At 53.1% G+C, this 24,832-nt stretch overlaps 1 protein-coding gene across 8 annotated transcripts in view; it reads left to right on the plus strand.

Moving 5' to 3' along the window:
- TRPC3 (transient receptor potential cation channel subfamily C member 3) overlaps nucleotides 1–24,832 on the plus strand; it is a 51,513-nt gene that overhangs the window by 9,104 nt on the left and 17,577 nt on the right. For 6 of the 8 annotated variants that reach the window (XR_006784800.1, XM_045830914.1, XM_045830916.1 and 3 more), the window contains exons 2-7: nucleotides 3,046–3,817; nucleotides 10,135–10,323; nucleotides 15,862–16,026; nucleotides 18,721–18,937; nucleotides 20,637–20,870; nucleotides 22,945–23,209. Coding sequence is in view for 7 of the 8 variants with exons in the window: in XM_045830914.1 (XP_045686870.1) it covers nucleotides 3,046–3,817; nucleotides 10,135–10,323; nucleotides 15,862–16,026; nucleotides 18,721–18,937; nucleotides 20,637–20,870; nucleotides 22,945–23,209 (1,842 nt within the window). In the remaining variant the exon portion in view is untranslated. Of the gene's footprint in view, nucleotides 1–2,131; nucleotides 2,261–3,045; nucleotides 3,818–10,134; nucleotides 10,324–15,861; nucleotides 16,027–18,720; nucleotides 18,938–20,636; nucleotides 20,871–22,944; nucleotides 23,210–24,832 lie in introns of those variants that run through there. The other 2 variants (XM_045830918.1, XM_045830919.1) reach the window with 2 other exon arrangements.

Consider the following 24,832-nt stretch of genomic DNA (forward strand, 5'->3'; position numbering starts at 1 on the left):
GCGGGGGGGTGGGGGGAGACAGGGAGGATGTGAGCGGGGGGGGGGGGGCGCAGAAGCAGAAGTGTGCCCCCAGGGGGAAACACGAGGAGCGTCCAGAGGCAGGTGGAGTGGGTCAAGAAGGCGGGCAGCTCGTGGGAGCGGCCGCACGGCGCTCTTGTCATGCACCTGCAACTGCAGGCCTCTCTCCGGAGCTTCCCGCCTGCTGACCGGGGGAGACAAAACCGAACCACACGTCCGATCCCCGGTTTAAGCTCATTTTAAAAATTTTTTGTGTGTTTTGCTTGCTCAGCAGACACTTACTCTCGTTCAACAGGTGAATGAAGCAATCAATAAATTAAGCAAAAGGCGGGCCCTGCATTTCCTAGCCTGGCCAGCTAGGACAGTGTGTCTGTGCCTTTAGCCTGGGTCTGAGCGACCTTTGCTGGCTGGTTTCTGCCCCCACCCGTCCGTCTCCACAAGGGGACAGAGACCCCCCTGCCGGAGTCCCTTTATGGTCCACGTGCCCTCCCTGGTTCGGGGCACGCCAGAGAGTTGCTACGAGGCCGGTTTCACTGATGTCAGGCAGATATTATAAAGTACATTTTCTCTTTCAAGAAATTCTCTCTCCGATAAAGTCGCTCAGACTCCCAGAAAGCTGGCCTGCCCTGTGTTCTCCTCTGCAGCATCTGGGCTGGGGGGAGGGGAGCCTCTGTGTCCCCTGGAGGGGGACATCTGTACGTGGTGTCCTCTGGCTCTTCTGGTCTCTGGGCAATGTTTGTTGTCTGTTCGGGTGCCGTCTGTCAGCGGAAGCGACTGGATCTGGGCCGACCCGCCTCTGTTAGAGCCCAGCTGTGCTCCCTGGAGCCCGGGGTTTCCGCTCGGCTCCCACGGGCGGCGGAGCGGGGTGCCTGCAGCACGTAGGCTGGGTCGCGCTCCCAGCACAGCAGCCGTCCTAGTCTCGGTGCGGGCTCCCTGGCTCTCCCCGAAGGGTCCACACTGTGCGGGGCTGCTGGTGGCCCGAGAGAGAGCCCTCACCATTCTGCTCCTTGACCAGACTGGGCTGCTGCAGACGTCCGAATGAAATACGCACAGCAAGACCCCCGCCTTCTGTGGCTCCGCAGCCTGTCGGACCCACGTGCTGGCTTTCCCCCTCCCTTCTGCTGGGCCGTAAGCACCGGGGCAGCGCAGCTGCCGTGGGGGAGCGATCTCGTCTGCGTGACGAGGGCACTCTGGGGCCAGGCTCCTTCAGAACTAGTTAGAGAAAGAAGGAATGGAGCAAATCCTCCCTCAAGGCCATTTCCCTCTTCCCAAGTTCTGTGTGCAACATCTCATTTTTCCTGCAAAAAGCTGCCAATCACCTTGATCTTGCTCTTTGCACTTGCCGGGCACGGAGTCCTGAGTCGGCCGGAGCAGATATCTTCCACTCGGAGAGACACAGAGAGAAGCACCTTACCCACTTTTCAGAAAATACCCTTATCGTACGGGCGCGCCCTTGACGGCATAGAACTGAGCTGAGTGGTGTGTTCACGGGCCGCAAACGGCAAGGGAAGAAGCCTGGCGGGGTGTGGGGGAGGGGGTGGGGGGGCAGGCTGCCGGTGCCTCTGGAAGTCAGCCAGCGGGTCCCAGTGTTTGTTTTTCGCTTTAAGAAACACATGGGAGTGCGGGCAGAGTTGAAGAGGAGCGAGGTGCAGGGGATGACGGCTGTGGGGTGTGCGGAGGAATACTGGGGCCGCGGGAGGCCCTGGGAAGAGTCAGAGTCAGAGTCAGAGTCAGCGCTAGACCCGGCCAAACCCCAGCGCTGCGTCTTGCCCGGGGTTACCGGGGGCACCCTCTTGTGAGCACAGTTCTCTTGTGTAGGAAACAGAGGAAACAATTCCTGCTTCAGAGCATCGTTAGGAGAATCCCACACAACAGCCGCATGAGACACACACGCACACCCCAGGTCCTCGGTCAAGGGCGCTTGCCTTCCCTCACGCCCTCTCTGCGGACAGCGGCTACAACGACCCGGCCGTGACCTCGGAAGGCGATGCCAGCAGAGAGGCCGGGAGGGAGGGTCCTAGACCAGACGCTCAGAGTGCAGTGACAGCCAGCGTCCAGACAGTGAGTCACGGATGACCTTCACGTTGCTGAACCTGGATGAGCAGCCTGAGATGCTGGGCGCTGGCCTCAGGGAGAAGGGAGTGACCATGGACAGAGACTTGCACCTTTGGGACCTGAGGCCAAGTGAGAGGACAGGGCCGGGGAAGAGCCTGGGGAACTCAGCTGGACAGATGCTTGTTGAGTATGTGGCCCCCAGGGGACATGGGGCGATGACAGATAAAGCATGACCTGACCGTGCAGGGCCTGGCAGGGGCCGCTTGTGTGAGGAGGTATTTGCTGTAGGAACACTCCGTTTTTAAAAATAATTCAGATAACCATAGAACAGGTTTGAAACACTTGCAGTATAGACAGGACCACTGATTTAAAGTCTACGCGAGGAAAAAGGACTCATGGACGTGGACGACGGTGTGGTGACTGCTGGGGGAGGGGGGTATAAGGGGACTGAATGGTCATGGAAAAATATTAAAAGATTAAATTTTTAAAAGCCCCTGTGAGAAATCATGTAGGAGGGGAAAGATTGTCGGAAGTCGGGGATAGGACTGGGAAGGTAATGGAGCAGTTTTAGATCTAAGCTAAGTTCCTGGATACCGTGGGCCAAGAAAACAAAATTTTTTTAAAGGCCACAGTTACACAGTTTATACTGTTAGATTAAAGGAAGCAAATTTATCTAGAGCGAGGGGCGCGGTGAGTTCCGTCTCTGCCGGGGTCCCAGGCAGGCGCGGGTGTCTGGAAACGGTTTCTGGTCCTGTTCCTCCGCAAAGCCTTTTACTGCGGACCCGCAGGTCGGGTCTGCACGGCTGACGGCGGCTCCCGAGGTTCGGGTTCGGGCAGCCCCGGCGCTGGGGTGCGCCCGAGGGGCGCTGTTAGCCACCCACCGGGTGCTGCGGCCCCCAGCCGGGTCAGCCGCCCGCAGGAAGCCGTTCCCCCTCCTCGCCTACAGCTGGTCTTTCCGTTGCTGCCCGCCAGGTCCATGGACGGGAGCCCATCCCTGAGGCGCAAGACGGTGATGCGGGAGAAGGGCCGGCGCCAGGCCGTGCGCGGCCCGGCCTTCATGTTCAACGACCGCGGCACCAGCCTCACGGCCGAGGAGGAGCGCTTCCTGGACGCGGCCGAGTACGGCAACATCCCCGTGGTGCGCAAGATGCTGGAGGAGTCGCAGACTCTCAACGTCAACTGCGTGGACTACATGGGCCAGAACGCGCTGCAGCTGGCGGTGGGCAACGAGCACCTAGAGGTGACGGAGCTGCTGCTCAAGAAGGAGAACCTGGCGCGCATCGGGGACGCGCTGCTGCTGGCCATCAGTAAGGGCTACGTGCGCATCGTGGAGGCCATCCTGAACCACCCGGGCTTCGCGGCCAGCGGGCGCCTGACGCTCAGCCCCTGCGAGCAGGAGCTGCAGGACGACGACTTCTACGCCTACGATGAGGACGGCACGCGCTTCTCGCCCGACATCACGCCCATCATCCTGGCGGCGCACTGCCAGAAGTACGAGGTGGTGCACATGCTGTTGCTGCGCGGCGCGCGCATCGAGCGCCCGCACGACTACTTCTGCAAGTGCGGGGACTGCACGGAGAAGCAGCGGCATGACTCCTTCAGCCACTCGCGCTCCAGGATCAACGCCTACAGGGGCCTGGCCAGCCCGGCCTACCTGTCCCTGTCCAGCGAGGACCCCGTGCTCACCGCCCTGGAGCTCAGCAACGAGCTGGCCAAGCTGGCCAACATCGAGAAGGAGTTCAAGGTAAGCCGGGCGCCCGCCCTGCTCTGCTCTGCTCCCCAACCAGTGTTGTCCCCGGGGCGGGGGGTGGATTTTATGTCACCGGGGATTGGGAGAGTCCTTCAGAAGGGATGCGATGATTTCTCCTGCTCAGCATGGTGCTGTGAAAAATGCGCTTTTGGGACAGGACGTGCTGGATCCCAGAGCTGTAATTCCGGGGCTGCTCTGTGCTCTGGATAAGTGTTGAGCAGAAGACGAGACTTCTCCGCTTTTGTCTAAAGGAGATACTGGGTGTGCCCGTCTCCCTTCCAAATTCCTCCTCCTCTTGTGTAGTTAGTTGTTTGGTGGGACCCAATGTGCAAGTAGTTATTAGTTCATGGCTCATTGGCCCGGACACTCGTGTATCCCCCCGTTAGAGTGAAAGTCAGAAGGCTAATAATAGAGGTGCTACCAAGGCCCTTTTCACTACTACGACAAAACTGCCTCTCCCGGAAATTCACGGTCGTGGGTTCAGCCGGCCAATGTGACCCCATAGACGTCAGGTCTGCCCAGAAATACAAGGACAGAGGAGTGTTTTGTTTTAGTGGATTAAAAAAAAGTGAACTTTTTTTTCTGGACATCATCTCCAAGCAAGCAGTATTATTTATTTCTTTTTTAAAAAAATATTTTATTGGTTATGCTATTACAGTTGTCCCATTTCCCCCCTTCACTCCCCTCCACCCTGCACACCCCCTCCCACCCACATTCCCCCCTTCAGTTCATGTCCATGTGTCATGAGTTCTTTGAGCTTCTACATTTCCTGTACTAGTCTTGCCCTCCCCCGTGTCCATTTTCTACCCCTACCATCTGTGCTACTTATTCTCTGTACCTTTTCCCCCTCTCTCCTCCTCCCCCTCCCCTGGTGCTAACCCTCCATGTGATCTCCGTTTCTGTGGTTCTGCTCCTGTTCTAGTTGTTTGCTTAGTTTGCTTTTGTTTTTGTTTCAGGTGTGGTTGTTAGTCATTGTAAATTTGCTGTCGTTTCACTGTACATGTTTTTATCTTTTTCTTAGATAAATCCCTTTGACATTTCATATTTCTTAAAACATTGTACATTATGTGAGACGTTGTAAAAATTCAGCTGTTGCATCCTTCTCCGCACGTTGGCAGGCCCCCCACCTCACTCGGCGGCACAGGAGGGTGCGTGAGCTGTGGGGACAGGCGGTCAGGCCGGTTTCCCCAGGACCTCGTCTCCGCTGTCCGCCTCGGAGGAGGGCTGCAGACTTCGGTCCCCTGATCACCATGCTACCAATGGTGCCCAATCACTCTCTGGGCGCCACGCTTCCCTGCTTCTTAGTCCGGTGTCCCGATGCCAGACGCCAGACAGAGGGGTGGGTCACTCTGTCTTCAGATCTTGCTGCGGTTTTTCACGCTTACGTGAGATTTACACAAATGCAACCGGCAATATAACTGAGGCTAAGGGGCTGCAAGAAAATGGTAGGAAAGTCTTGTGGGTTTTTCCCTCTTTCATACACACCAAATTCCTAGATATCCATCAACCTCCATCATGTCCAGGTAGAGCCCTGGCTGTAGGATAATCTTATTTGTTATTACATTAAAAAATGTTTTCTCCCTGGCTGGCGTAGCTCAGGGGATTGAGCGCGGGCTGCGAACCAAAGTGTCGCAGGTTCGATTCCCAGTCAGGGTACATGCCTGGGTTGCAGGCCATGACCCCCAGCAACCGCACATTGATGTTTCTCTCTCTCTCTCTCTTTCTCCCTCCCTTCCCTCTCTAAAAATAAATACATAAAAAATATTTTTAAAAATTTTTTCTGACATAAAAGCTACACAATTTTTATATTTGCTATAAAAATTTTGGAAAATGTGGAAAAATACCAAGTCTAAAATAAATGTTACCTTATATCTACCCCCTTTGAAGAGATTCATTATGTGATACTTGAAAGACTTATTTCCTTGGACCCATAACTCAGAGCAAATCAAAACCTCAAATTCTGTTTAGAGAGAATAGAAAAGCATTCAGGTGAAGTAGTTCTAAATGTTACTTCTTCATTTTGGCATAGGAATAAAAATATAACTGTACATTTATTTGCCACTTTCAAACATTATTCTAACCTTTTTATACATTTTGCCTGATATATATCAAAAAGTGTATAAAAGATATTCTACAAAAGGGGATGTTTTCTGAGACTACATTTTAATATTTATGACAGGTGGTGAAGTGTGCAGCTCTGCCCAGAGAAGTCACCTCAGTAAGGCCAGGGTTAAAAATGCTGTCATTCTTAGTTTCCCCCAGAAATCGGCTAAATCTATATTGATAATGCTTAGAATCTCCTTTACCCCAACTGAAAGAGTCCCCTCTGATAACCTTTCAAAGGTGGGGAAATATCACAAGTAAAGAGGAAAAAAAAAAGAGAGAGAGAGGAAAGAAACACCATTGAGTTTAAGAGGGCATGCACAAAGGCCACCAGATATCCCAGAACACGCGAACATCATCTGATCTCTCCGTGTATCTGAATGCCGTGGAAAGCACTTGGGTAGGGGAACCTTCTCTGAGTCAAAACATAGTCAGTTCTCGAGAAGTCACGATCTCCAAGGGCCATGGGCACCCCCCCGCCGATGGAATATTCCTTTTCCTCCCCATTCTCACCTGTCCTGCTAGTGCCTTTTCCCTGCCCTCCCCTCGCCTCCTTGCCCTCTTGTCCCACACGCATGTCATCTGTCAGGGCTTCAGACAGACGGAGAGAGCGGCTCTCACAGCTGTGACCCCGGGCTCCCCGCTCCGAGGGGCCGTGGAAGGGATGCTCGTGGCAGAGATGAGCAGCGGGCCTCCTGTGTCCTGTTCCGTGGCGTTCTCTGTGTTCCTTCCACAGGGCCTTTGAGCTCAGAGCACCAGCTCTGAGATGAAGTCGTAGACAGTGCGTTCCCCAGTGAAAAGCAGGTGACTGTCCCCTTTTCCGACAGCTCTCCCCGTGTCACCCCCCCCCACGTCACCGCCTGTCAGAGCCAGCGCCTCACCCCCCAGACTGCCTCAGGCAGGGGCTTTGGGGGAGGTTCCGGCTGCCTCACCGTCTCCAGAATTCCTGGAGGAGGGCAGGGGTCCTACTGCCGAAAATACATGGAAGCCATTACCCCAGGAGGCTGAGCGTTCTCAGACAGAGATTTAGATAAATTAGAGGAGGACAGCGTGGTGACAGGTTATTACAGAGGGGCGGACGCGGCCTGCAGCTATTCTGAGAAATGGACTCTGGCAGGGTGGGCTCGGGCTGCAGGCCAGCTAGCCGGCCATGTATCAGGCCGTGGAAACGCTAAGTGAAATTTCCTAATTCTGAGCCAGTGATGCACTTGTTTGCAAAAAAAAAAAAAAAAGGAAAGGAAAAAGAAAAAAAAAAAGCTATTTGCCTTCCCTGTGCCTCAGTTTTCCTCTCTGTCAAGTAGAAAAGCAATTCCAACTATTATCACGGCAGGGCTGTAAAGAAGAGAAAAGTGAATACAACCCTAAAGCAAGGAAGCATTTTGCAGCAGGACGATAGTCTAGGAGTCATCTGGCTAAACAGACCTCTCACTTTACAAAGGCGATCTCCTAGGTCCCCTCTGCTAGGCCTAGGCTTGGGGGTCCTGGGTCCCAGTCCTAAACATCCCGTCTCACCCGCTGTACCTGGTAACATGGAAGCCCTCCTATAGTAGTCGGCGTGTACTAAGCACCTTCCAAGCATTTCATCCAGTAGCAACATTAGGCAGGCTTATTCTCATCAGAGAGGCCGAGTGACTTCCGCAAGACCACACAGCTGGTCGGTGGTAGGCACAGCGTTGGATCCCAGGACCCCTGGCCTCCGCCTGGTGCTGTGACCGCTACCCTGTCTTTGTCGTCAGGGAAAGTGTCGGGCGGGACCCAGCCTGCTTCCAGTTGAATTTCCCTTTTCCTCCTAAGGATAAAAAGGGGTCAAGAAGAGGATAAAAAGGAATTGCGACGATGAGGAATGTCGTCGATACGCGTGTGCTGAAGGCCGCAGACAGGCTGTCACAAGGACGGAGCGCCGCTGCGCCCCTCTGCCTGGTGCGGGAGCTCGGGCTGCGGGTTCCGCCCGATCACTTCGTGACGGCCCTGGGGATGGAAGAGTGAGGGTGACCGAGCCAGACCAAGTTAGGAGGCGATTACCAGGAAATGCAGAGCCAGCAAGCGGTCTGAGCCGTGACGGGGCAGGAGGCAGGGCCCCCGGCAGAGCCGGCAGGCACCCGCAGGTCAGCAGACTGCAGGTGGTCCCTCTTGCACCCGAGGAGGGGCGGTCTGTGGCTCTCCGTCTCCCGGGAGCTCTGTATGTGTGGACGACGTGCTGCCCCACGACCGCGATAAAAGAAATGCCCGTTATGTCCAGCTCCGATTATTATCTACACGGGGTAACAGACTTCTTCCAGCAGGAAATGTTTTAAATTGTTAGGAAAACAAAGTGTTGTCCTCGAAACTTGGGTCACGAATCTTTCAGCAGATGTGGGGGGGAGAAAAAAGAAACCCCGCCCCCCACAGCTTTCTTTAAGACTGGACAATTTGCAGAGTCTAATTTTTTTTTAAAGATGATGAGCCATTATTTGGGTATTACTGCAAAAGTGGTCCCTATGTTCTCTTCACACATAGAAAATAGTCTCTTTTCTTTCTGCTCAATGGCACGGTGGCCATCCTAGGTTGCACCGAATCTTACAGAGCAGTCTGAACTGAAGAGTAACACAAGGAAATTTCATCTAAAAAATTGTATTAAAAGGGGAGCTTTCTATAGAAACAGACATGGATTTAATACTTCTTCTGGATGCTCTAATAAAATATTTCATTAGCCTTTCAGGCATGGAAGGCAGATGGATATGTAACTGACACTCTGCATAGAAACCAGAGGCTGAACGTTTTATTAATTTTATCAGTTGCCGGGTCCCAGCTTGAATGGAAAGCAGACTGAAGTTTTTATTCATTGTATCTGTTCCCTTATGAGGGGAAAAGGATTAACTGTAACTGTTCTTTATCTGAATTTCTGATAGCAGAAATGGAAACTATTCTGATCTGCGTAGCCTTTAAACAGAGTCTCCTCTTCGTGTTGATTTCAGCTGGTGATGTGATTTTTTGCCCATCGCATCACACGGATTAATTGTTCAAGGGACAAAATTGGAATTCTTCATGCCTTTTTAAAAAGTATCATTGAAAATATAATTTTTAGATGCCCAGAATTTGGAGATCCTTCTGGGCAGTGTTACTTGGCTATTAGAGAAATACCGTGTCTCAGGACATGTGGAAATGAGGAATTCTGTTTTCCCCGAGTGCACTGAATTAGAGTATCATCCGGTTAACTTGCTTCATGGGCTGGGATTTTAGTGGAAGCCGTAGAAATGGAACTGGGGTTTCCGAAAGGAAGACCCTTGCCTAGGGACAGTGGTTGACGCGGTGGCAGGGACCTAAGGGGAGAACGGGAGCTCCATCCGGGAGGTGACAGGGAGGCTGCCGAGTGGCCTCCCCATATGGCGCAGGCACGACACACATATGCTGAAGACACGAGAGATGAACAGGTTGTTTTTAGGAAGGTGTTCGTTCCAGGGACACTTCTCTGCCTTCAGGGTCTGCAGGACCTGAAAATGTGCCCTGCAGACAAACCAGGAAAAATCACCCGCTCTCTCTGCGGGCACCCGTCCATCTCTTCACTCTCCCTGCACACCGGTCGTTCCCAGGCGTGTCAGGACCGGGGCCCGAGAACGGCCGTTCTGGCGCACGGCCAGGTGCCGTCGGTGCTGCAGGGGTGCGGGCTGCACTTGGAGAAGCACAGTCCCCACCGGGGCAGGGATGACGAGCCTGACCTGTCAGTCTCACGCATGGCCAATCTTCTACGTCAAATCGCCACTTTAGAAAAATCACCATTTAAAATTTTTTCATTGTAATTTCAACTGTAATTCTTAAAATAAATTTTGAATAAAATAACCAATACATTTGTTTTTCATTTTACAAATGGTTTTGTTTGAACTTTGAGAAAATTATTGTTTATCTGCACAAAAGAGATTCAACTCTTCTTGATCCTTTGGTCTTTCAGCGGTAGCGTTTAGCCAACACCACTTACTCCAGACCAGGGACCTCAGTGCATAGCGGTTTCGGGGCTGTCTCATATGGGGGAGCAGGTCGCAGAAGGTCCTGGCTAGTGGGGTGGGGGTTCAAATCCAGCCACGGCTAACTCAGCAAGCCTAGCATCCACGTAGGGACTGCAGCGCCCCACCCGGAGGAAGGGACACCTCGGTCTGATGCACAGAAAATCCTAAACACTTCCCATGGGATTAAAGCAAATTCTTTGTGCTGAACTCCAAACCTCTCGTTCGCAGAACGACTATCGGAAGCTGTCCATGCAATGCAAAGACTTCGTGGTGGGTGTGCTGGATCTGTGCCGGGACTCGGAAGAGGTGGAAGCCATTCTGAACGGCGACCTGGAGTCGGCGGAGCCCGCGGAGGCGCACAGGCACAAGGCCTCACTGAGTCGCGTCAAGCTGGCCATTAAGTATGAGGTCAAAAAGGTGAGCGGCCCACTGCCACCCCGCACCAGGGTGGGAGAGACACGGAGCACCCACCATGCCGAGATTCTAGGGCGTTTTCTTTTCCGTAATAAGAATAGATCTTACTGGAAAAAGATTTTTTTTTCTTCACGAGAGAGACGAAGGGAAGTATGGTAACGTTGGGAGCCAAGTATCGAGCTCCCAACCCTTCCCATTTGTTGTTGGTTGTGAGACCTCGGATAAATCATAAGACTTCCTTAAATTTCAGTGTCTTCTATAAAAGGAGGATAAAATACTTCTTATCTGCCTCAGAGGTGTGGTGGGATTTCGGTGGGTTGAGATATGACAGAGATGTCTGTAAACTGCTCGTTGCAACGCCACTAACAGGGCAGAGAACCGGGAAGATCCTCAGCAGCACTGCAGCGAAATGACTCGTCACGGCCTTGTCAGCTACAAGGGGACGGCGCTGGCCCCGCTGCCCCCTCTCCCAGCGTTCTGGCTGGCAGAGGTTTTGTCATCGTGGGGAAAAGAAGATGATTTTGAGTAAGACTGATGTTGGAGCGCTTTTAGAAACCTGTCTGGATGTTTACTCACAGGTCTTGGGATTCGCATCTCTTCTCGCGTGCTCCTGAGAGAGGAGGATTGGTTTCCGTTGTCCCGGGTGCTCGATCACGGCTCTGAAAGTGTCACGTTAGCAGAGGCAGCTCGCCTGTGGGCGTGCCTGTGTCAACCAAGCTGTCTCACAGAGCGAATGTCCTCCCGCGTGTCCATTTTAAATATAAATCGGTGTGCAGATTATAGTGTATGAGGTGTCCGCAATACTCAGCTGGCTGCCCGTCAGCTCTCAGGCCACAACGGCAAAAAGAATCTGTTTGGAACTGAAAGGAGGGTGAAGACTTCGCAGGTGTTTCTGTCTAGTTTGTTTTGTGCTACCCAGTGAATAGTAGTCAAAGTTTTAACTTGGCATGTTCATTTGATCAATGCCTATGAGAACTCTATTCTGGAATGCCCCAAAAGCCCAAGTCAAAAAAAAAGCCCTTTTTTCTCTTAAAGGCCACCTTTATCGTTCATTCAGCACTCACCCACTTACACTCCAGCGAAGAGGGAGAATACGACGCCCATCCTTTCCCCATTGTTCCCACCCCCCCTTTCTAGTCCCCAAGAAAAATCTCTTCATGGATCCTAAGGCTGCATGGACCCCCCTCCGCCAGCTGCGGCCCTGGAGTAGTCAATGGCTATAGGAAAGGCATTTCAAAATAATTTTAAGTTACAGAATTTTCCCCCGATAACAAAACAAGCTCATATTTATTCAGATCGGCCTCTAATTTCACCAAGGAGCCCAGTTTGATGTCATGGTGAGCTGGCTGGTCCCCTAAGAGACTCAGGCAGCCGCTCTGGCCACTGCCCAAACCCGCCCCCGGTCTGGGTCCGGGCCTGAGTCTGCTGACCTCTCTCTGGGCTCCAGGCTCCCGGAGCTGGGGTCTTCCCTACGAACCACACCTCGGGCTCCCCCGGGCCTGAGAGACTCAGTGGCAGTTTGTCCAGAAATTGAAATTTAAACACTGCGTGGGAGGGATCTGAACATGAATTCAATGAGTTCTTCCTTCTGCTCTCCTGTTTCCCCCATGGTGGGACTAAGTTTAGCTGCAGAACAATTGTCTAGAAGAGACACGGGCAGCAATGTAAACACACATGGTTGTGCAGAGAAATGTGTGTGTTTCCCAGTGTGTGCAGAGGAAGCCCAGGAGTGGAGCCACGCGTGGGGGCTATAGGCCCCGAAGAGGCTTTGGGGGCGTGTGCCAGCGCAGCCCCGCCCCCTGCCCCAGGCAGCCTGGGGGCCAGGTGTGTGCCCGACTCCAAGAGGAAACCAGGGCATTTCACACCTGGCCGGTTCGGAATCCGGAACACCATGCCCTGTGAGTTCTCTGGTCATATGCCACGACTCAAGGACTTGAAAGAGAAAACAGCGTCATCTAGGTTCTAGATCCACCAGAGTATTCTCTTCTCAAGTGTGAGAGCGGGGCTCCAACCATGAAATCAAGAACGAAGCAGAGCTTTCCTACCCTGTTTCTGCCCCGGGCTGTGCCCACGAGGGCAGTGCTCCTGAAGGCTGATCTGATGAAAAGACAGCTTAACGTGAATTTTTTTGAAATTGAAATTATCTACACGTTATCAACAATGATCTTCTACATGTTGTTTTCCATACCTGCCCTGAGTGGAGGTCCGGTTTACAAGAACCTATCAGGCATTCCTAGCTGGAAAAAAAAAGCGTTTTTTCTCAATGCCACCGTAGTATTGTTTGTGGAAAGACTGAGATTTTCTTGTGTGTCAATCATCCTCCCTTCAAACCAGAAAACCTCGCATAAGGGTTTTATTTTTGGAACGGTTTCAGTTTGCTGGCCGCCGAGGTCAGGACGCGGCACGCAGACTTTCTCCGGCTGGCCAGGGCTGGCGCGGCAGGTCAGGGCGGACGCAGTCAGAGCAGATAAGGTCGCCGCCCTGTCCCGAAGTCACTGAAAAGAGTGAAGCTCATCTCCGGGAAGGATTAGCTTGGTTGCTCTCAGCCACTACGATTGCATTAGTTTTATTTTCTTTTTCAAATGTTCCCTGTGGACCCGTGGGAGGATTTAAAACCGCTGGAGGGGAAGTAGCCATTTGTGTGCTCTTTCTGTGGATTAAAAGAAGTCACAGGAAGTGATTTACTGAAATGACAGGCACCGTCTAGTGGTGAGGGCAAAATTAGTAGGGTAGGAAACACACCTGCTCAGCAGAAGGGCACAGGACGACAAGGAAAGTGTGAACATGATTTGGGCTGGTATTTAACACAGAGGAAGTGTGTGCATTGCGTGTACAGGCCTCTGTGGGTCACCTGTGGGCCGTGCAGACAGGATCGATTTCCATCAGGTCTCCGAGTAACCTTATTCAGTATAATGAATGCCATACAGCGCATCATCAGACTTAAAGACTGGCTCAAGGAGGAGGACCAAGATGAGGGAGCAGCCGTACTACAACATGAGTATTTCTGTCCCCGAGCGCTGAAAACCTACGAAAGAAAGGCTGGACACTCCCAAGAGGGAAATCTGCCCGCCGGTTGCATTGGACACGCCCACCTGCCTGTTGACTTCATGGTCATTTTCTGTTTTGCTCGGACCCTTGGCCCATTAAACAGTGCTTGTTGACGTCCCAAGCGGTAATCTGATCTGATGATGTCACCTCTCTGCCCGTGGGTGGATTTCCCAGGATGCACCACTCCCCATCCAAGCCAAGCCTGGCTGCAACCACAGGCCTGCCTTGCCTTTGCATCCACCCAACTTCCCACAAGTGCAGACCCTGTACACATGTCAGACACCAAGACATTGGACCAACATTGACATTAGGACTACGTTAAATGCTGATCATTTATCTTGGGAAGCATAGGAGTGCAGCTATTGTAATAGCTGTTTTTCACATGTATTGGTACCGTCCCTTGTGCCCAAAACTGGGGACCCCTCATCACTCAACGGAGTGCTGATGCTTCCTTCCATCTGCATCTTCCTGCGCCCAGGGCCCAGCTAGGCTCCTCCCAGGGGCTCATGCCGTGCTGGAGAATGAGTGAGTGCGTGAGTGAGTGGGACAAATGGTGGCGGGTGTGGAGGGCTTGAGGGTTTCTCACGTAGGAGGAGGGGTGAGGCAGGAAGGAAGCGATCCAGTAGCTGCAGGGGCAGGGGTGGGAATACGCAGTTTTCGGGAATCCCAGGAAATGGTCGCAGAGACCCCTGGAAGCTTTCAACCTTGAGTATATCCACACGTTATACCATGAGTTCAAATGATGACCCCCATTGACTTTGAAATACAGTTTTCAAAAATCAGAACGTGGAGATAGTGACGCAACCTTGAGTTTGAAAAGAAGGTCTCATATAATTTCGTGGCTGGCAGTGACCAGTGACCCCCAGGACCTGGGAGTTTTACAATTGAATCAAAAGGATCTTACAGGCAGGATCAAACACTCTTTTTCACATTGAGTTCATCCAACCAGAAAAGATAGTATCTTATTGTTAGTACTTTTAACTCTCCCAAGCCTTACCAGTTTGCGTTATTGAAAAAAAATTCAGTGAAGTACTTCAACTCTAATACCTGTAGATTCAACCTCAGACACATCTGTCAGCCTGTGTCTCCTCCTGCCGCGGGCGGGGTCACCTCGGGCTCCCAGAGCACTGGCGCACTGGGGGTGGAGTCTGGGGGGCGGGGTCTGGGGGAAGCTGTGCCGAGGTTTTACTTCTTATTACCACTGTTCTAGTGGAAAGTGCTGGTGGAAAACTATACCCCAGTTAGTGGGAACCTCTCCGCCACCCTGGAGCCATGCTCTTGGTACAGAACCCGACAATGTGCAGAAGTGTCTGGAGTCACCAGGAATCCCAAGGAGGCAATTAGGGAACTAGGGCTCGATTCCAGATGAACCCTGTGCCCACGGGGCACCGCGGCTGCCCCTGTGCCTCCCTGAGTTCGCAGACACCTCTCACGGTGCTTCCTAACGGGGGTTTGCTGTTGCCGTTCATCCTGTTCGTTAGAAGACAGCGATGCTTTGACGTTTGCATTGCTAAACTCTTTTTCCGAAACCCTGATGGCACTTCCCGTTGATGTGTGAGTGACCTTGGATAATTCCCAAACTTGGGCAAACTGCGCTTGGCCATTCAGAGAGAAGCAGCTCCAGCTGCAAGGGGGCACCTTTTGGCGTAGGGACCTTTCTGTGGGCCGGGTGACACATACAAGTCTGCTCCCTGAATAAGGGCAGGGCCTTAAAGAAGTCCCAGTTCTCCTCAACAGATTCAGGCAGATGGGTCAGCAACACCAGACGGCAAAATCAAACTCCATGGAGGTGAGGAAGGGAGTCTAAGTTGCTCATTTTCCCTGGTTAGAATTGTAGTTAGGAAATCACGGCTGCAGATAAATGTGGCTTTTTCCTGACCTGTGACAGAGGAAGCAATAAGAAGAGCGCAGATTACTCAATAGGACGGAAGTGACATGGGACGCCGGTTCCCGGAGCCGTGCAGTGTGGCCCGAGCACAGCGCCTGCGGGCTCGCTGGCTTCTCGCGACTCTCGTGTGGGTGTGCAGGGACTGTGCACCCGTGCACATCAGCCACATCCTGTGCATATTTTCACACGGGCAGTGTTGCAGGGGTCGCTCGAGAAACTTAACGCATTTCGCTTTTCGCCATAGTCTACATTGAAAACCAAACTTCCTCTTCCGTTTGGACTGAAAGCCAGGACGGGACGTGTCCACAAGGAGCGACTCTGTCCCCAGGTTCCAGAAAGGAACCTGAATTAGGGAGAGCTTGGAGCAGAAAGAGCTGGTTCGGGACAGCATCAGTGTCGCCCTCTTGTGTCCACTCTCGTTCTTCTCTGGGTTCTGGAGCAGTGTGGGAAGACGGAGGGAAGGAGACGGAGGGTAGGACCAGCACCTTCCAGCACCCGTGTGCTGGGAGCATGGGCGCTAATATCTTCAGGAGGTTAGTCTTGATGTTCAGCGGTCGAACTGTGGCCGACGGCATGGTAACCCGCCTCCCTCTCTCTCCCCGCAGTTTGTGGCTCACCCCAACTGCCAGCAGCAGCTCCTGACCATCTGGTACGAGAACCTCTCGGGGCTGCGGGAGCAGCCCACAGCCGTCAAGTGCCTGGTGGTGCTGGTGGTGGCCTTGGGCCTTCCGTTCCTCGCCGTTGGCTACTGGATTGCGCCTTGCAGCCGGGTACAGCTTTCTTACACTCTCTGTCACCTCTGTGTCACCTCTGTGTCACCTCGCCCTATGGGGATGAAAAAGGACAAAGCTTCCCACTTCGGGCTCTTAGCGGTCCCGCCCTGAAGGATAATGGACTCCAGCACACGGGTGCTGCTTTGTAATGACCGGATTGATTCAAATAAGGGGTGAGAAAGCGTTTGGTGCCAGTGGGGTAGATAGTCTTGGCAGGCACATAATGCTTAGGCTTTTATGATAAAGTCCCCATGGTGGGCGGGGGGGCGGGGGGAGAGCTGCTGGAAGGAAGGGGCAGGCGCTCTGGTTCTGCTGACAGCTCCGTGCATGGACACCCGACGGGCCGGCCCAGGGAGGAATGGGGATGTGGCCCCTGCGAGGGCTCTAAGACACGGCAGCCAGCCTGCCCGCCCCAGGGTGCCCGCCGGGACCTGTCCACGCCGTCCGTGGCTGGCGTGGTAAGCCCAGCTGCACACGTGGTGTTTCCCAAAGTCCAAGGAAGCGCATGTCGGGTGCCCTGAGCTCTTTGTTCTTCTTCGGAAGGAAACACGTAGACTCAGGCCTGGGGACTTTGGCATTTTTCGATGGTTTGTTCAGTGAGTTTTGCTTGACTCGTTTTGTTCACGACCTTTCCCCGTCTCTCCACTCGCCTGCGGAGAGTCAGCCTGGCCGCGCCTCGGAGGACCGCTGACCGCGATGGCGAGAGGAACAGTGGGCATGTGCACAGACTCTGCGTAGGTGTCCGGGGCACGGCTGGGGCCAGGAGGCTGCTCTGAGATGCTTTGATCCCGTTTTTATATTAGGAAATCTGGTTTTGTTTAGATCAGGGGCAGTTTCAGGCAAAACGAGTCAGGGCCCTAGAACGGCCCCTGAAGTCCGGCATCTCCCTGGCTCAGTGGCGCCCCCAGCGCCGTGCGTGTGCGGGAATATTCGCCCATCGCACCGCGCGCTCGAGCTGCCTGTGCCGGCAAGGCTGAAATTTTGTCCTGTGGATCAGTTTTGATGACTTGACTGAGTTGCTTTGTCGTATATCATGGAAGAGTATCTTACGGCAAGACTACAGACTAGAAACTAGAAATAACGTGAGAGAGCGTGCCTTAAACACAGAAGTCACATCCCACGCCAGTAGTTCCCCTTTCTGGGGAAGAGGCGCTGGAGTCCGGTTTGCAAGTGTTGGTGTCTTTGGGCAGCTCTGCCGGCAGACATGTGGCGTTGGGCCTGGCGTGGGCATCTTCAGTCCCCCTCCCTGTTTCTCTCCGCCCGGCGAAGCGCGGCTCCTGGCCTGGGGACTCCGCCCAGCAGAGAAGCGAAAGGAGGGGCTTGAGCCCTTTCTACCCCGTTCATACCTGCCCTAGGCCCTCTACTCAGTGGTGAAAAGACAACGTAGACAGAATTCTCTCCGTGTACCCCACTTTTAGGATAGGCGTGCTGCTTTCTGTTCTTGCTGTTTGGCGTTTTAAAAGACCCACCTTTTACAGACTTGACAACTCCCAAGAAATCACCCAGCGCTACGAAGGCGGGCCCCCACCCCTCCCCCTGCAGCGTGCAGCTGCGGACACAGCACGGGGGCCTGTGAAAACGTTGTTTGTTTTCCCGTAGAAAATGTGACGTTGGTCTGTGAGCCTTCGTGGCCCATCCCAGGAGGGATCGGCAGCTCGTGGCTGTTTGTTGGCATCTCGTCAAGGTTGGGGACGCACACAAACACTCGTTGGAACTTGCCGTCTTTTGCATGTGGACTGCGGTGTTTGCTCAGGGCACAGACGGAGTTTGAAAGTGGGGTTGGGGGTGCAGAACGGAGCCCTTCCCCAACAGATCTACCAGATGTACCTAACTGGTGGGCCGCAGAAGCCCTGGGGACAGGAGGAGTTGTTTCCATTTCTCCCAGAACATGGGGCTTTTCAGGACAGCGGGTCACATGGGGTTTTAAAGGAGTTACCTTAAAATAACTACAAAATGAACTTTAAGATGATCTCCTACTATTTATGTACTTTTCCAGACTCGAGCATGACTTTCAATTACATTGACCTACTTAGAGGTTTTAATCATTGCGTATCTATCTCCCTCTTCTAATTGCGATAATAACAGACAAAATATTTATCCTGATTATAGTATTTTCTGCCTTGTTTCTGTCATGCAAAGCACGACGTGATTTTGGAATATTTGGAAATGAGAACTAAAGTTTACTTCTATAGTGGCTGGATTTTTTTAATCTTCAGAGGGTTTTCAACGTGCTGCAGACACATCATAACATTTCAGCGATAAGCGAACAAGGCTGCAAATTCATCATAACATTTCAATTATAAAGCAGTAGAGGATTACACATGGCAAACTTGGAATTTCTTTCCCTAAACCCTAAAAACCTTGACATTGCACAGCCTTTCGATGTAAAAATAAGAACAACCAGTACAGACAGGCCCCATGATTTTCAGAAACGCACCTGTGAATGCAGCATATTCTAAGACAAACTGGCTATTTAGAAACAAGGAAGTCTGAAACCTTCTCAAATTATTTTTGTGGGAAACATCCTTTCAAAGGAGTGATTTTCACAATGTATAGCTTTTCAGGAATGGAAGCAAAGCTTTGAAAGTGTTCTCATGTCATCTGTGTTTAATCCTGTATAGTGATTTTCATAAGTGGAAGCTGGATTTTCAAAACTGAAAAAAAAAAATTTTTTTTTTGGCCCTATCACAGCTGGGGAAGGTTCTGCGAAGCCCCTTCATGAAGTTCGTGGCTCACGCCGCTTCCTTCATCATCTTCCTGGGCCTGCTGGTGTTCAACGCCTCCGACCGGTTCGAGGGCATCCGGACGCTGCCCAATGTCACGGTCACCGACTACCCCAAACAGATCTTCAGGGTCAAGACCACCCAGTTCACGTGGACCGAGATGCTCATCATGGTGTGGGTTCTAGGTAAGCCTTGCATTTCAAGTGCTCTTAGAGCTACCCCAAACAGTGCCTATTTGCCGTTTTCACTCTCTTTTTTTAAAATTGAGTGTATTGGGGTGCCACTGGCGAATAAAATGATGTGGGTTTAAGGTATACAATTCTTTTTTTTTAAAGATTTATTTATTTATTTATTTTTAGAGAGGGATGGGAAGGAGATAGAGAGACAGAGAGAGAGACATCAATGTGCGGTTGCTGGAGGTTATGGCCTGCAACCCAGACATGTACCCTGGCTGGGAATCGAACCTGCGACACTTTGGTTCGCAGCCCACGCTCAATCCACTGAGCTACACCAGCCAGGAAGGTATACAATTCTGTAATGTACCCTCTGTGCAGTATGTTGTATGTCCACCAACCCAGTGTCATTTTCTATTTAAAATGTTATTTCACGTTCTATGGTGGCAATATCACCATGGTTAGATTAGTGGGAGAGTGAAATAATCAGATAATTTGTCAGCTGGATAACGCTAAAAGGTATCCTAACACTAAAGGTTAAAAGTTTTATAAGTAACATGAACCTAGCATTAATACATTGTGTTTCAGAAGTTGAACTTCAATTACTGAATAAAAATGTAAGTTTTTTCACGTGGCTCACTGTGACAATCACACATTCCATTGAAATTCTTGTGAGGTCACCCCAGTGGCTATGAGCTGATGAGTCAAGAACACGTGTGCATTGTTCTAGTTTGAGAGGTGTTCGGGGAGCGTGTCCGTTGTCAGAGTGTTTGTCACGCCCCCTCCTGGCAGCCCGTTTGCACAGCCAGCCGTGCTGGAGGGAGAACTGTGGGCAGGCAGCGTGGGGAGGGTGACGGACGCGGGAACCGTCTACCTGTTGATCACTCATGCAAAGCCATTGTTGTGCGCCCCCTCTGTTTCGCCCGGCGCGCTCCTTGGTGTCCCCCCAGCCCTGATTAAATGGGTTCCTTCCTCCCCCTCGTTCACGCCCACGGTCTCCATCTGGGTCAAGCAGCTGTTTTACACATTTTACGTTGAGCCATGACATTTCTTTGAAAAGTCCCACAGACTTTTCCCCTGACGCAGTCAAGACAAGGAGAGCCCTCCCTCCCGGAGTGGCGTTGGCTGCCTCCCATGTCTCCCCACCCCCGGCCCCCGCTGCAGGGCCTCCCCTTCCCGTCACCTGCCTGCAAGAAGTGGGGTGGGGCCCAGGGTACAGGGCGGCGGGAGTGATGGAAGGGCTCCTGGGGGGGTCAGTGGGGAGACGTTCTTGTTACAAGTCCACGGTCAGGTGCTCACTCACTCCACACCATTTCTCCAGTAACCACGGGGGTTTGATAAGGGACCCTTGTAATTTCATAGAGATGCGTTTTTCTCGCCTCCAAAAGCCTCATGGGGCAAACTCTGTTGACTCCCTGGCGTCTCTCCTCCTTCCGGCCCTCACCCCTCTGTCTGAGTGGTGGCACGTCTGGGCCCACGTCGGGGGTGGGGGGTTCCCCGAATGCCAGCTGGTGGAGGGAGTCCTTCCCGTAGTGGGAGCTTCCTCTTCTGCTGACTATGCCCGGTGAGCCGGACAGTCCGGGCTTCGGGGCACCCGGGGGTCGGTGCTTCCCAGACGGGGCGTCGTGTCCACGGGGCCAAGGGAGCACGACTCCCCGGGGCCAAGCATGAAGCCTGACGTGTGTCCCCCGCCCCGTGTGCGCTGTGGCAGGGATGATGTGGTCCGAGTGCAAGGAGCTCTGGCTGGAAGGGCCGAGGGAGTACATCCTGCAGCTGTGGAACGTGCTGGACTTCGGGATGCTCTCCATCTTCATCGCCGCGTTCACCGCCCGGTTCCTCGCCTTCATCCAGGCGACGAAAGCTCAGCACTACGTGGACAGCTACGTCCAGGGGAGCGACCTCAGCGAAGTCACCCTCCCCCCGGAGATACAGTACTTCACTTACGGTGAGTCGCCCGCCGGCAGGGCCCCGTGTCCGTGTGGGAGCCGTGCTGCGGGAGGGAGCGCCGAGAATGTCGACGATGGTGGGAGAGCTGTGCCGAACGCTTCTGGGCGGTAGGGGCAGCGGGGGACTCCGAGCTGGATTCGTATCCAGGCTCTGACTCCCCATGGCGTGTGACTTGGTTCAAGTTCGTTTAGTTTCCCGTGCCTTAGTCTCCACATCCGTAGAAAGGAGGTGCTGCAAGGTGGGAGAAAAGGGGCCTTTCAGCCCAACAACCTAGTTCACCCTGATGGACTGTCAGGACACGAGACTGTCTCACGGGGGGTGGGGGGGAGACGGCTTGAGAAAGGGAGTGACGGGGATGGTGAGTCCCTGAGGGTGCGGCTCTGAGGAGGTAAGGTGGTGAAAGGTGTAAACTGCTGCGCAGGGGGAGTGCGCCGAGACCCAGAGGGGCAGGGGCTACTCTGGCCGTCACGGTGTGAGCCCGGAGAACCTGCAGGAATCCCGGAGCTGGGAGGGGGGATGCCCCGTGCCCCGTGCCCCTCCCCACACGGCGGTGATGTCACAGGAGAGCACCAGGCCGGCTGGCGCCCACTGGGCAAGGATACTGGCGCCTCCCTCCCCGCACACGCCCGAGTTAGGCTGCCCTGACCCCCTGAGCCCGAGGCTGAATGGGGAGCCGCAGGTACCAAATGCGCACACGGTGGCAGAGTCTCAAGTCCGGAAAAGACCGCAGACGTTCTGGGCTCACCTTCATGTTACAGACGGGGAGACTCGGGTGCCGAGTCCACGTGGCTTCCGCGTGGGAAGCCTCGCTCGTAAGAAGTGAGACGAAGGCTCGCTTCGGGGTACGGATGAGCAGCGTGCGCAGGCTACTGCGGAAGGCTGGGCGTCCGCACCAAAATGTAGATGTGCCCCTCACACGGCGAGAAATGTGCACCCGATACAGCTCTCACAGCCGGCGAGCGAGGGCGTGTCTGTACCAGGGAGAGCAGCTCCAGTGAGCAAAGGGTCGCCCTTTCTAAGGAAAGAATTTACTTGGGCCGCATGTTCATGTAATAAAAACCTCGAGTATCACAGTCGCCTGTTTACTTACGCGTATTCACGTGTCTTTGATGACGGTCATCTGAAGGGAACTTTGTGAATTCGGGCTGCGCTGCTTCTCCCGTGTGTGATTTCCATCAGGTTTTTAACCTTTCTCAGTCTTGGAGTCTGCGCCTCTGAAAGCAGAAAACAGTTAACACCAGAACTGTCGGGTCTGTTGAAAACTCAGAGTCTGGTGCATATTAGACATTCAGTAAATGGTAACCTTTGTTGTCGTTGCAAATGCCTATGCTGTGTGCATTTTTCTGGGAGTGGCCCGGTTCGCACAAAACTAACCACAGAGCGCTGCATGGACCTTCCAGGGAAGTAGGTGTAATTCGCTGTGACCTTCCTACGTGGCCTTCAAAGGGTGTTCGGGGTCCTCATTTGGAATCTGTCTCCAAAATGGGGGCACCTCAGTAGCAGTTCTCGTTTTCCAGGAAGAAGCGTGGTGTTCAGATACCAGGGCGTGGTGTGGGCAGCACCGTCGTGATTTGGTGACAGTCTCACCTCTCTGACTATGACACTTGACTTGCATCGGCCGTGAGACCAACTCGTGTCCCCACGAAATGCGGAGGTCGTGCGGCAGCCAAGTTCCCAGGCTGAGAAACTGACCGGCCGATAAACCTAGTCCCCGAGGGGGGCTCAGTGAGGTCGTCGCTCCGCGGTCCTGGCCCAGGCTGTGTGCGTCCGAGGAAGTGTGAACCCTCTTTCTCCGTCCTTTGTGTTTTACTCTGTTTCTGCTCAATGCGAAGTCAGCTCAGGGTCTTTATAATGGTGTTTTCTCCACCAAAATAGTTCATCTGAGTGTGGAATTCATATGTTTCTTGTTTAATGCGACAAAGAGAGCCCAGACTGGTCATCGGGTCTAGAGTATTGTTGACCGAGACGTTAACCACCTACCCACAAGGCAGAGCCTAGGGAAGGCACTGACTTTGCACAGTGAGCGATGCACAGGAAGTCCATCTTTAATCTCTCCTGCTCTCTCCTTCCAGCCCGAGATAAGTGGCTCCCTTCCGACCCGCAGATCATTTCCGAAGGCCTCTATGCCATTGCCGTCGTGCTCAGCTTCTCCCGGATCGCCTACATCCTCCCCGCGAACGAGAGCTTCGGCCCCTTGCAGATCTCTCTCGGCAGGACCGTGAAGGACATCTTCAAGTTCATGGTCCTCTTCATCATGGTGTTTCTCGCCTTTATGATTGGCATGTTCATACTTTACTCTTACTACCTTGGGGCCAAAGTGAACGCTGCTTTCACCACGTAAGTAACATATCTCGTAAAAATCCCGCCCTGGCTGGCGTAGCTCAGTGGATTGAGCACAGGCTGCGAACCAAAGTGTCTCAGGTTCGATTCCCAGTCAGGGCACGTGCCTGGGTTGCAGGCCACGGCCCCCAGCAACCGCACATTGATGTTTCTCTCTCTCTCTCTCTCTCCCTCTCTTTCTCCCTCCCTTCCCTCTCTAAAAATAAATAAATAAAATCTTTTTTAAAAAAGCAGAATGAGGAAGACCAGCTCAAACACGTCTAGAGGAAGCAAAGGAAACAGTGCAATGATCATAATGGTGTTAAGAGCAGGAAAAAATCCATTAAAAACAATTGGCGCCTGTGCGTGATTACGTTGCTACAAAGATTCCCCATTTGGAGCTTAGCGAGCATTGGGCCCCAGAATGAATCGGCATTCAGAAAAATCTCAGACGAAATTGGCTATTTTGAGAGAGTTGAATAATAAAATTTTAATACTGGATGTCTCTTACATTATGTATGACATTAAATTTAGTTTCATTATTTTGTAGCCATTACTGTTACTCCAAAAAAGAGGCGTCGGCTCTCACTTTAAAGTACCATTAATTAGTGCAGGGGGTGGAGGAACAGAAATCACAGCTACATGTACACAGCCCACTGTGAGGGCCATGCTGTTCCCTCCCTTTGGTCGTGCTGGTGACCTCAGTGGAGGCCCACCTCCCCCAGGAAGTCTTCCTTGATTAAGCTTCTTCAGTCTTTGTCCTTTTTAAGTCCCTTCGGCATGCAGACATCCAGACTGTAAGTTCACTGTCACCCATCTGCGTCTGGTTGTCACGAGGGGTGGCCCTCCCTCTGTACTGTGGTCCTTGCAGGTGGGGAGGTCACAACCCTGCCGTCCGCCTTTGTGCTCTGCAGTGGCACACTGGACACCAGCCGGACAGTCCGCAGGTCCCCCGTGGACTCAGATGGAACCTCCTGGCCTCCCAGACGCCGAGTTGTCTTGAAGTGAATGTTTTCCAATGGTCCATGTAGAGCAGGTCGTAGGGGTGAAAGAGATCTGAAGCTCACCCACTTTCAGTGAAGAGAAAAAACCCTGTTTGAGTCCCGCGGGGTGGGGGGTGCAGAGAGACGTGGGCACAACACCGCCCCCCCCCCGCTCCCCCTCCCACCAGGGCTCCAGGACTCGCCTGACGCCCGGCGTTTCCTTCGGGGTCTCTGTGAGGACGGGGCAACCTGCTGGGGTGGAACGACCGGGCTCGGAAACCAGACCTGGCTGGGAATGCAGGCCCGCTGGGCTCCAGCTGCGGCCTCTGATTACGTTCCTTAATGCGTGTCTGGGTTAGTTTCCCTGCTTGCAAAATGAGCACAAAAAGGTTTAAATCAGGTCGGAGTGAGGGTCGTGTGAGGTGACTCGCAGAAAACCTCCTGCGCACAGTGTGGGGCTCAGGACCTGCCAGCGTCCCCCGGCTCTTCCTGTCTGTCCCCTGTCCCCACCCAGGGAGAGACCTCACTCTGGACAGTCAGAGGCAGACAGTGAAGGTGGGGGTGGGGAGCAGAGCAGCGAGAAGAGGAAGGCGGGGCAGGGAGTTTGTGACGCGGTTCAGTTGGTGGTGACAAGGTCATCATTCCTCTGTCTCCGCCT

This window comes from Phyllostomus hastatus, unplaced genomic scaffold (assembly GCF_019186645.2).
Source record: "Phyllostomus hastatus isolate PE091 unplaced genomic scaffold, TTU_PhHast_1.1 phas_contig_159, whole genome shotgun sequence".
NCBI classification, from domain to species: Eukaryota; Metazoa; Chordata; class Mammalia; order Chiroptera; family Phyllostomidae; genus Phyllostomus; species Phyllostomus hastatus.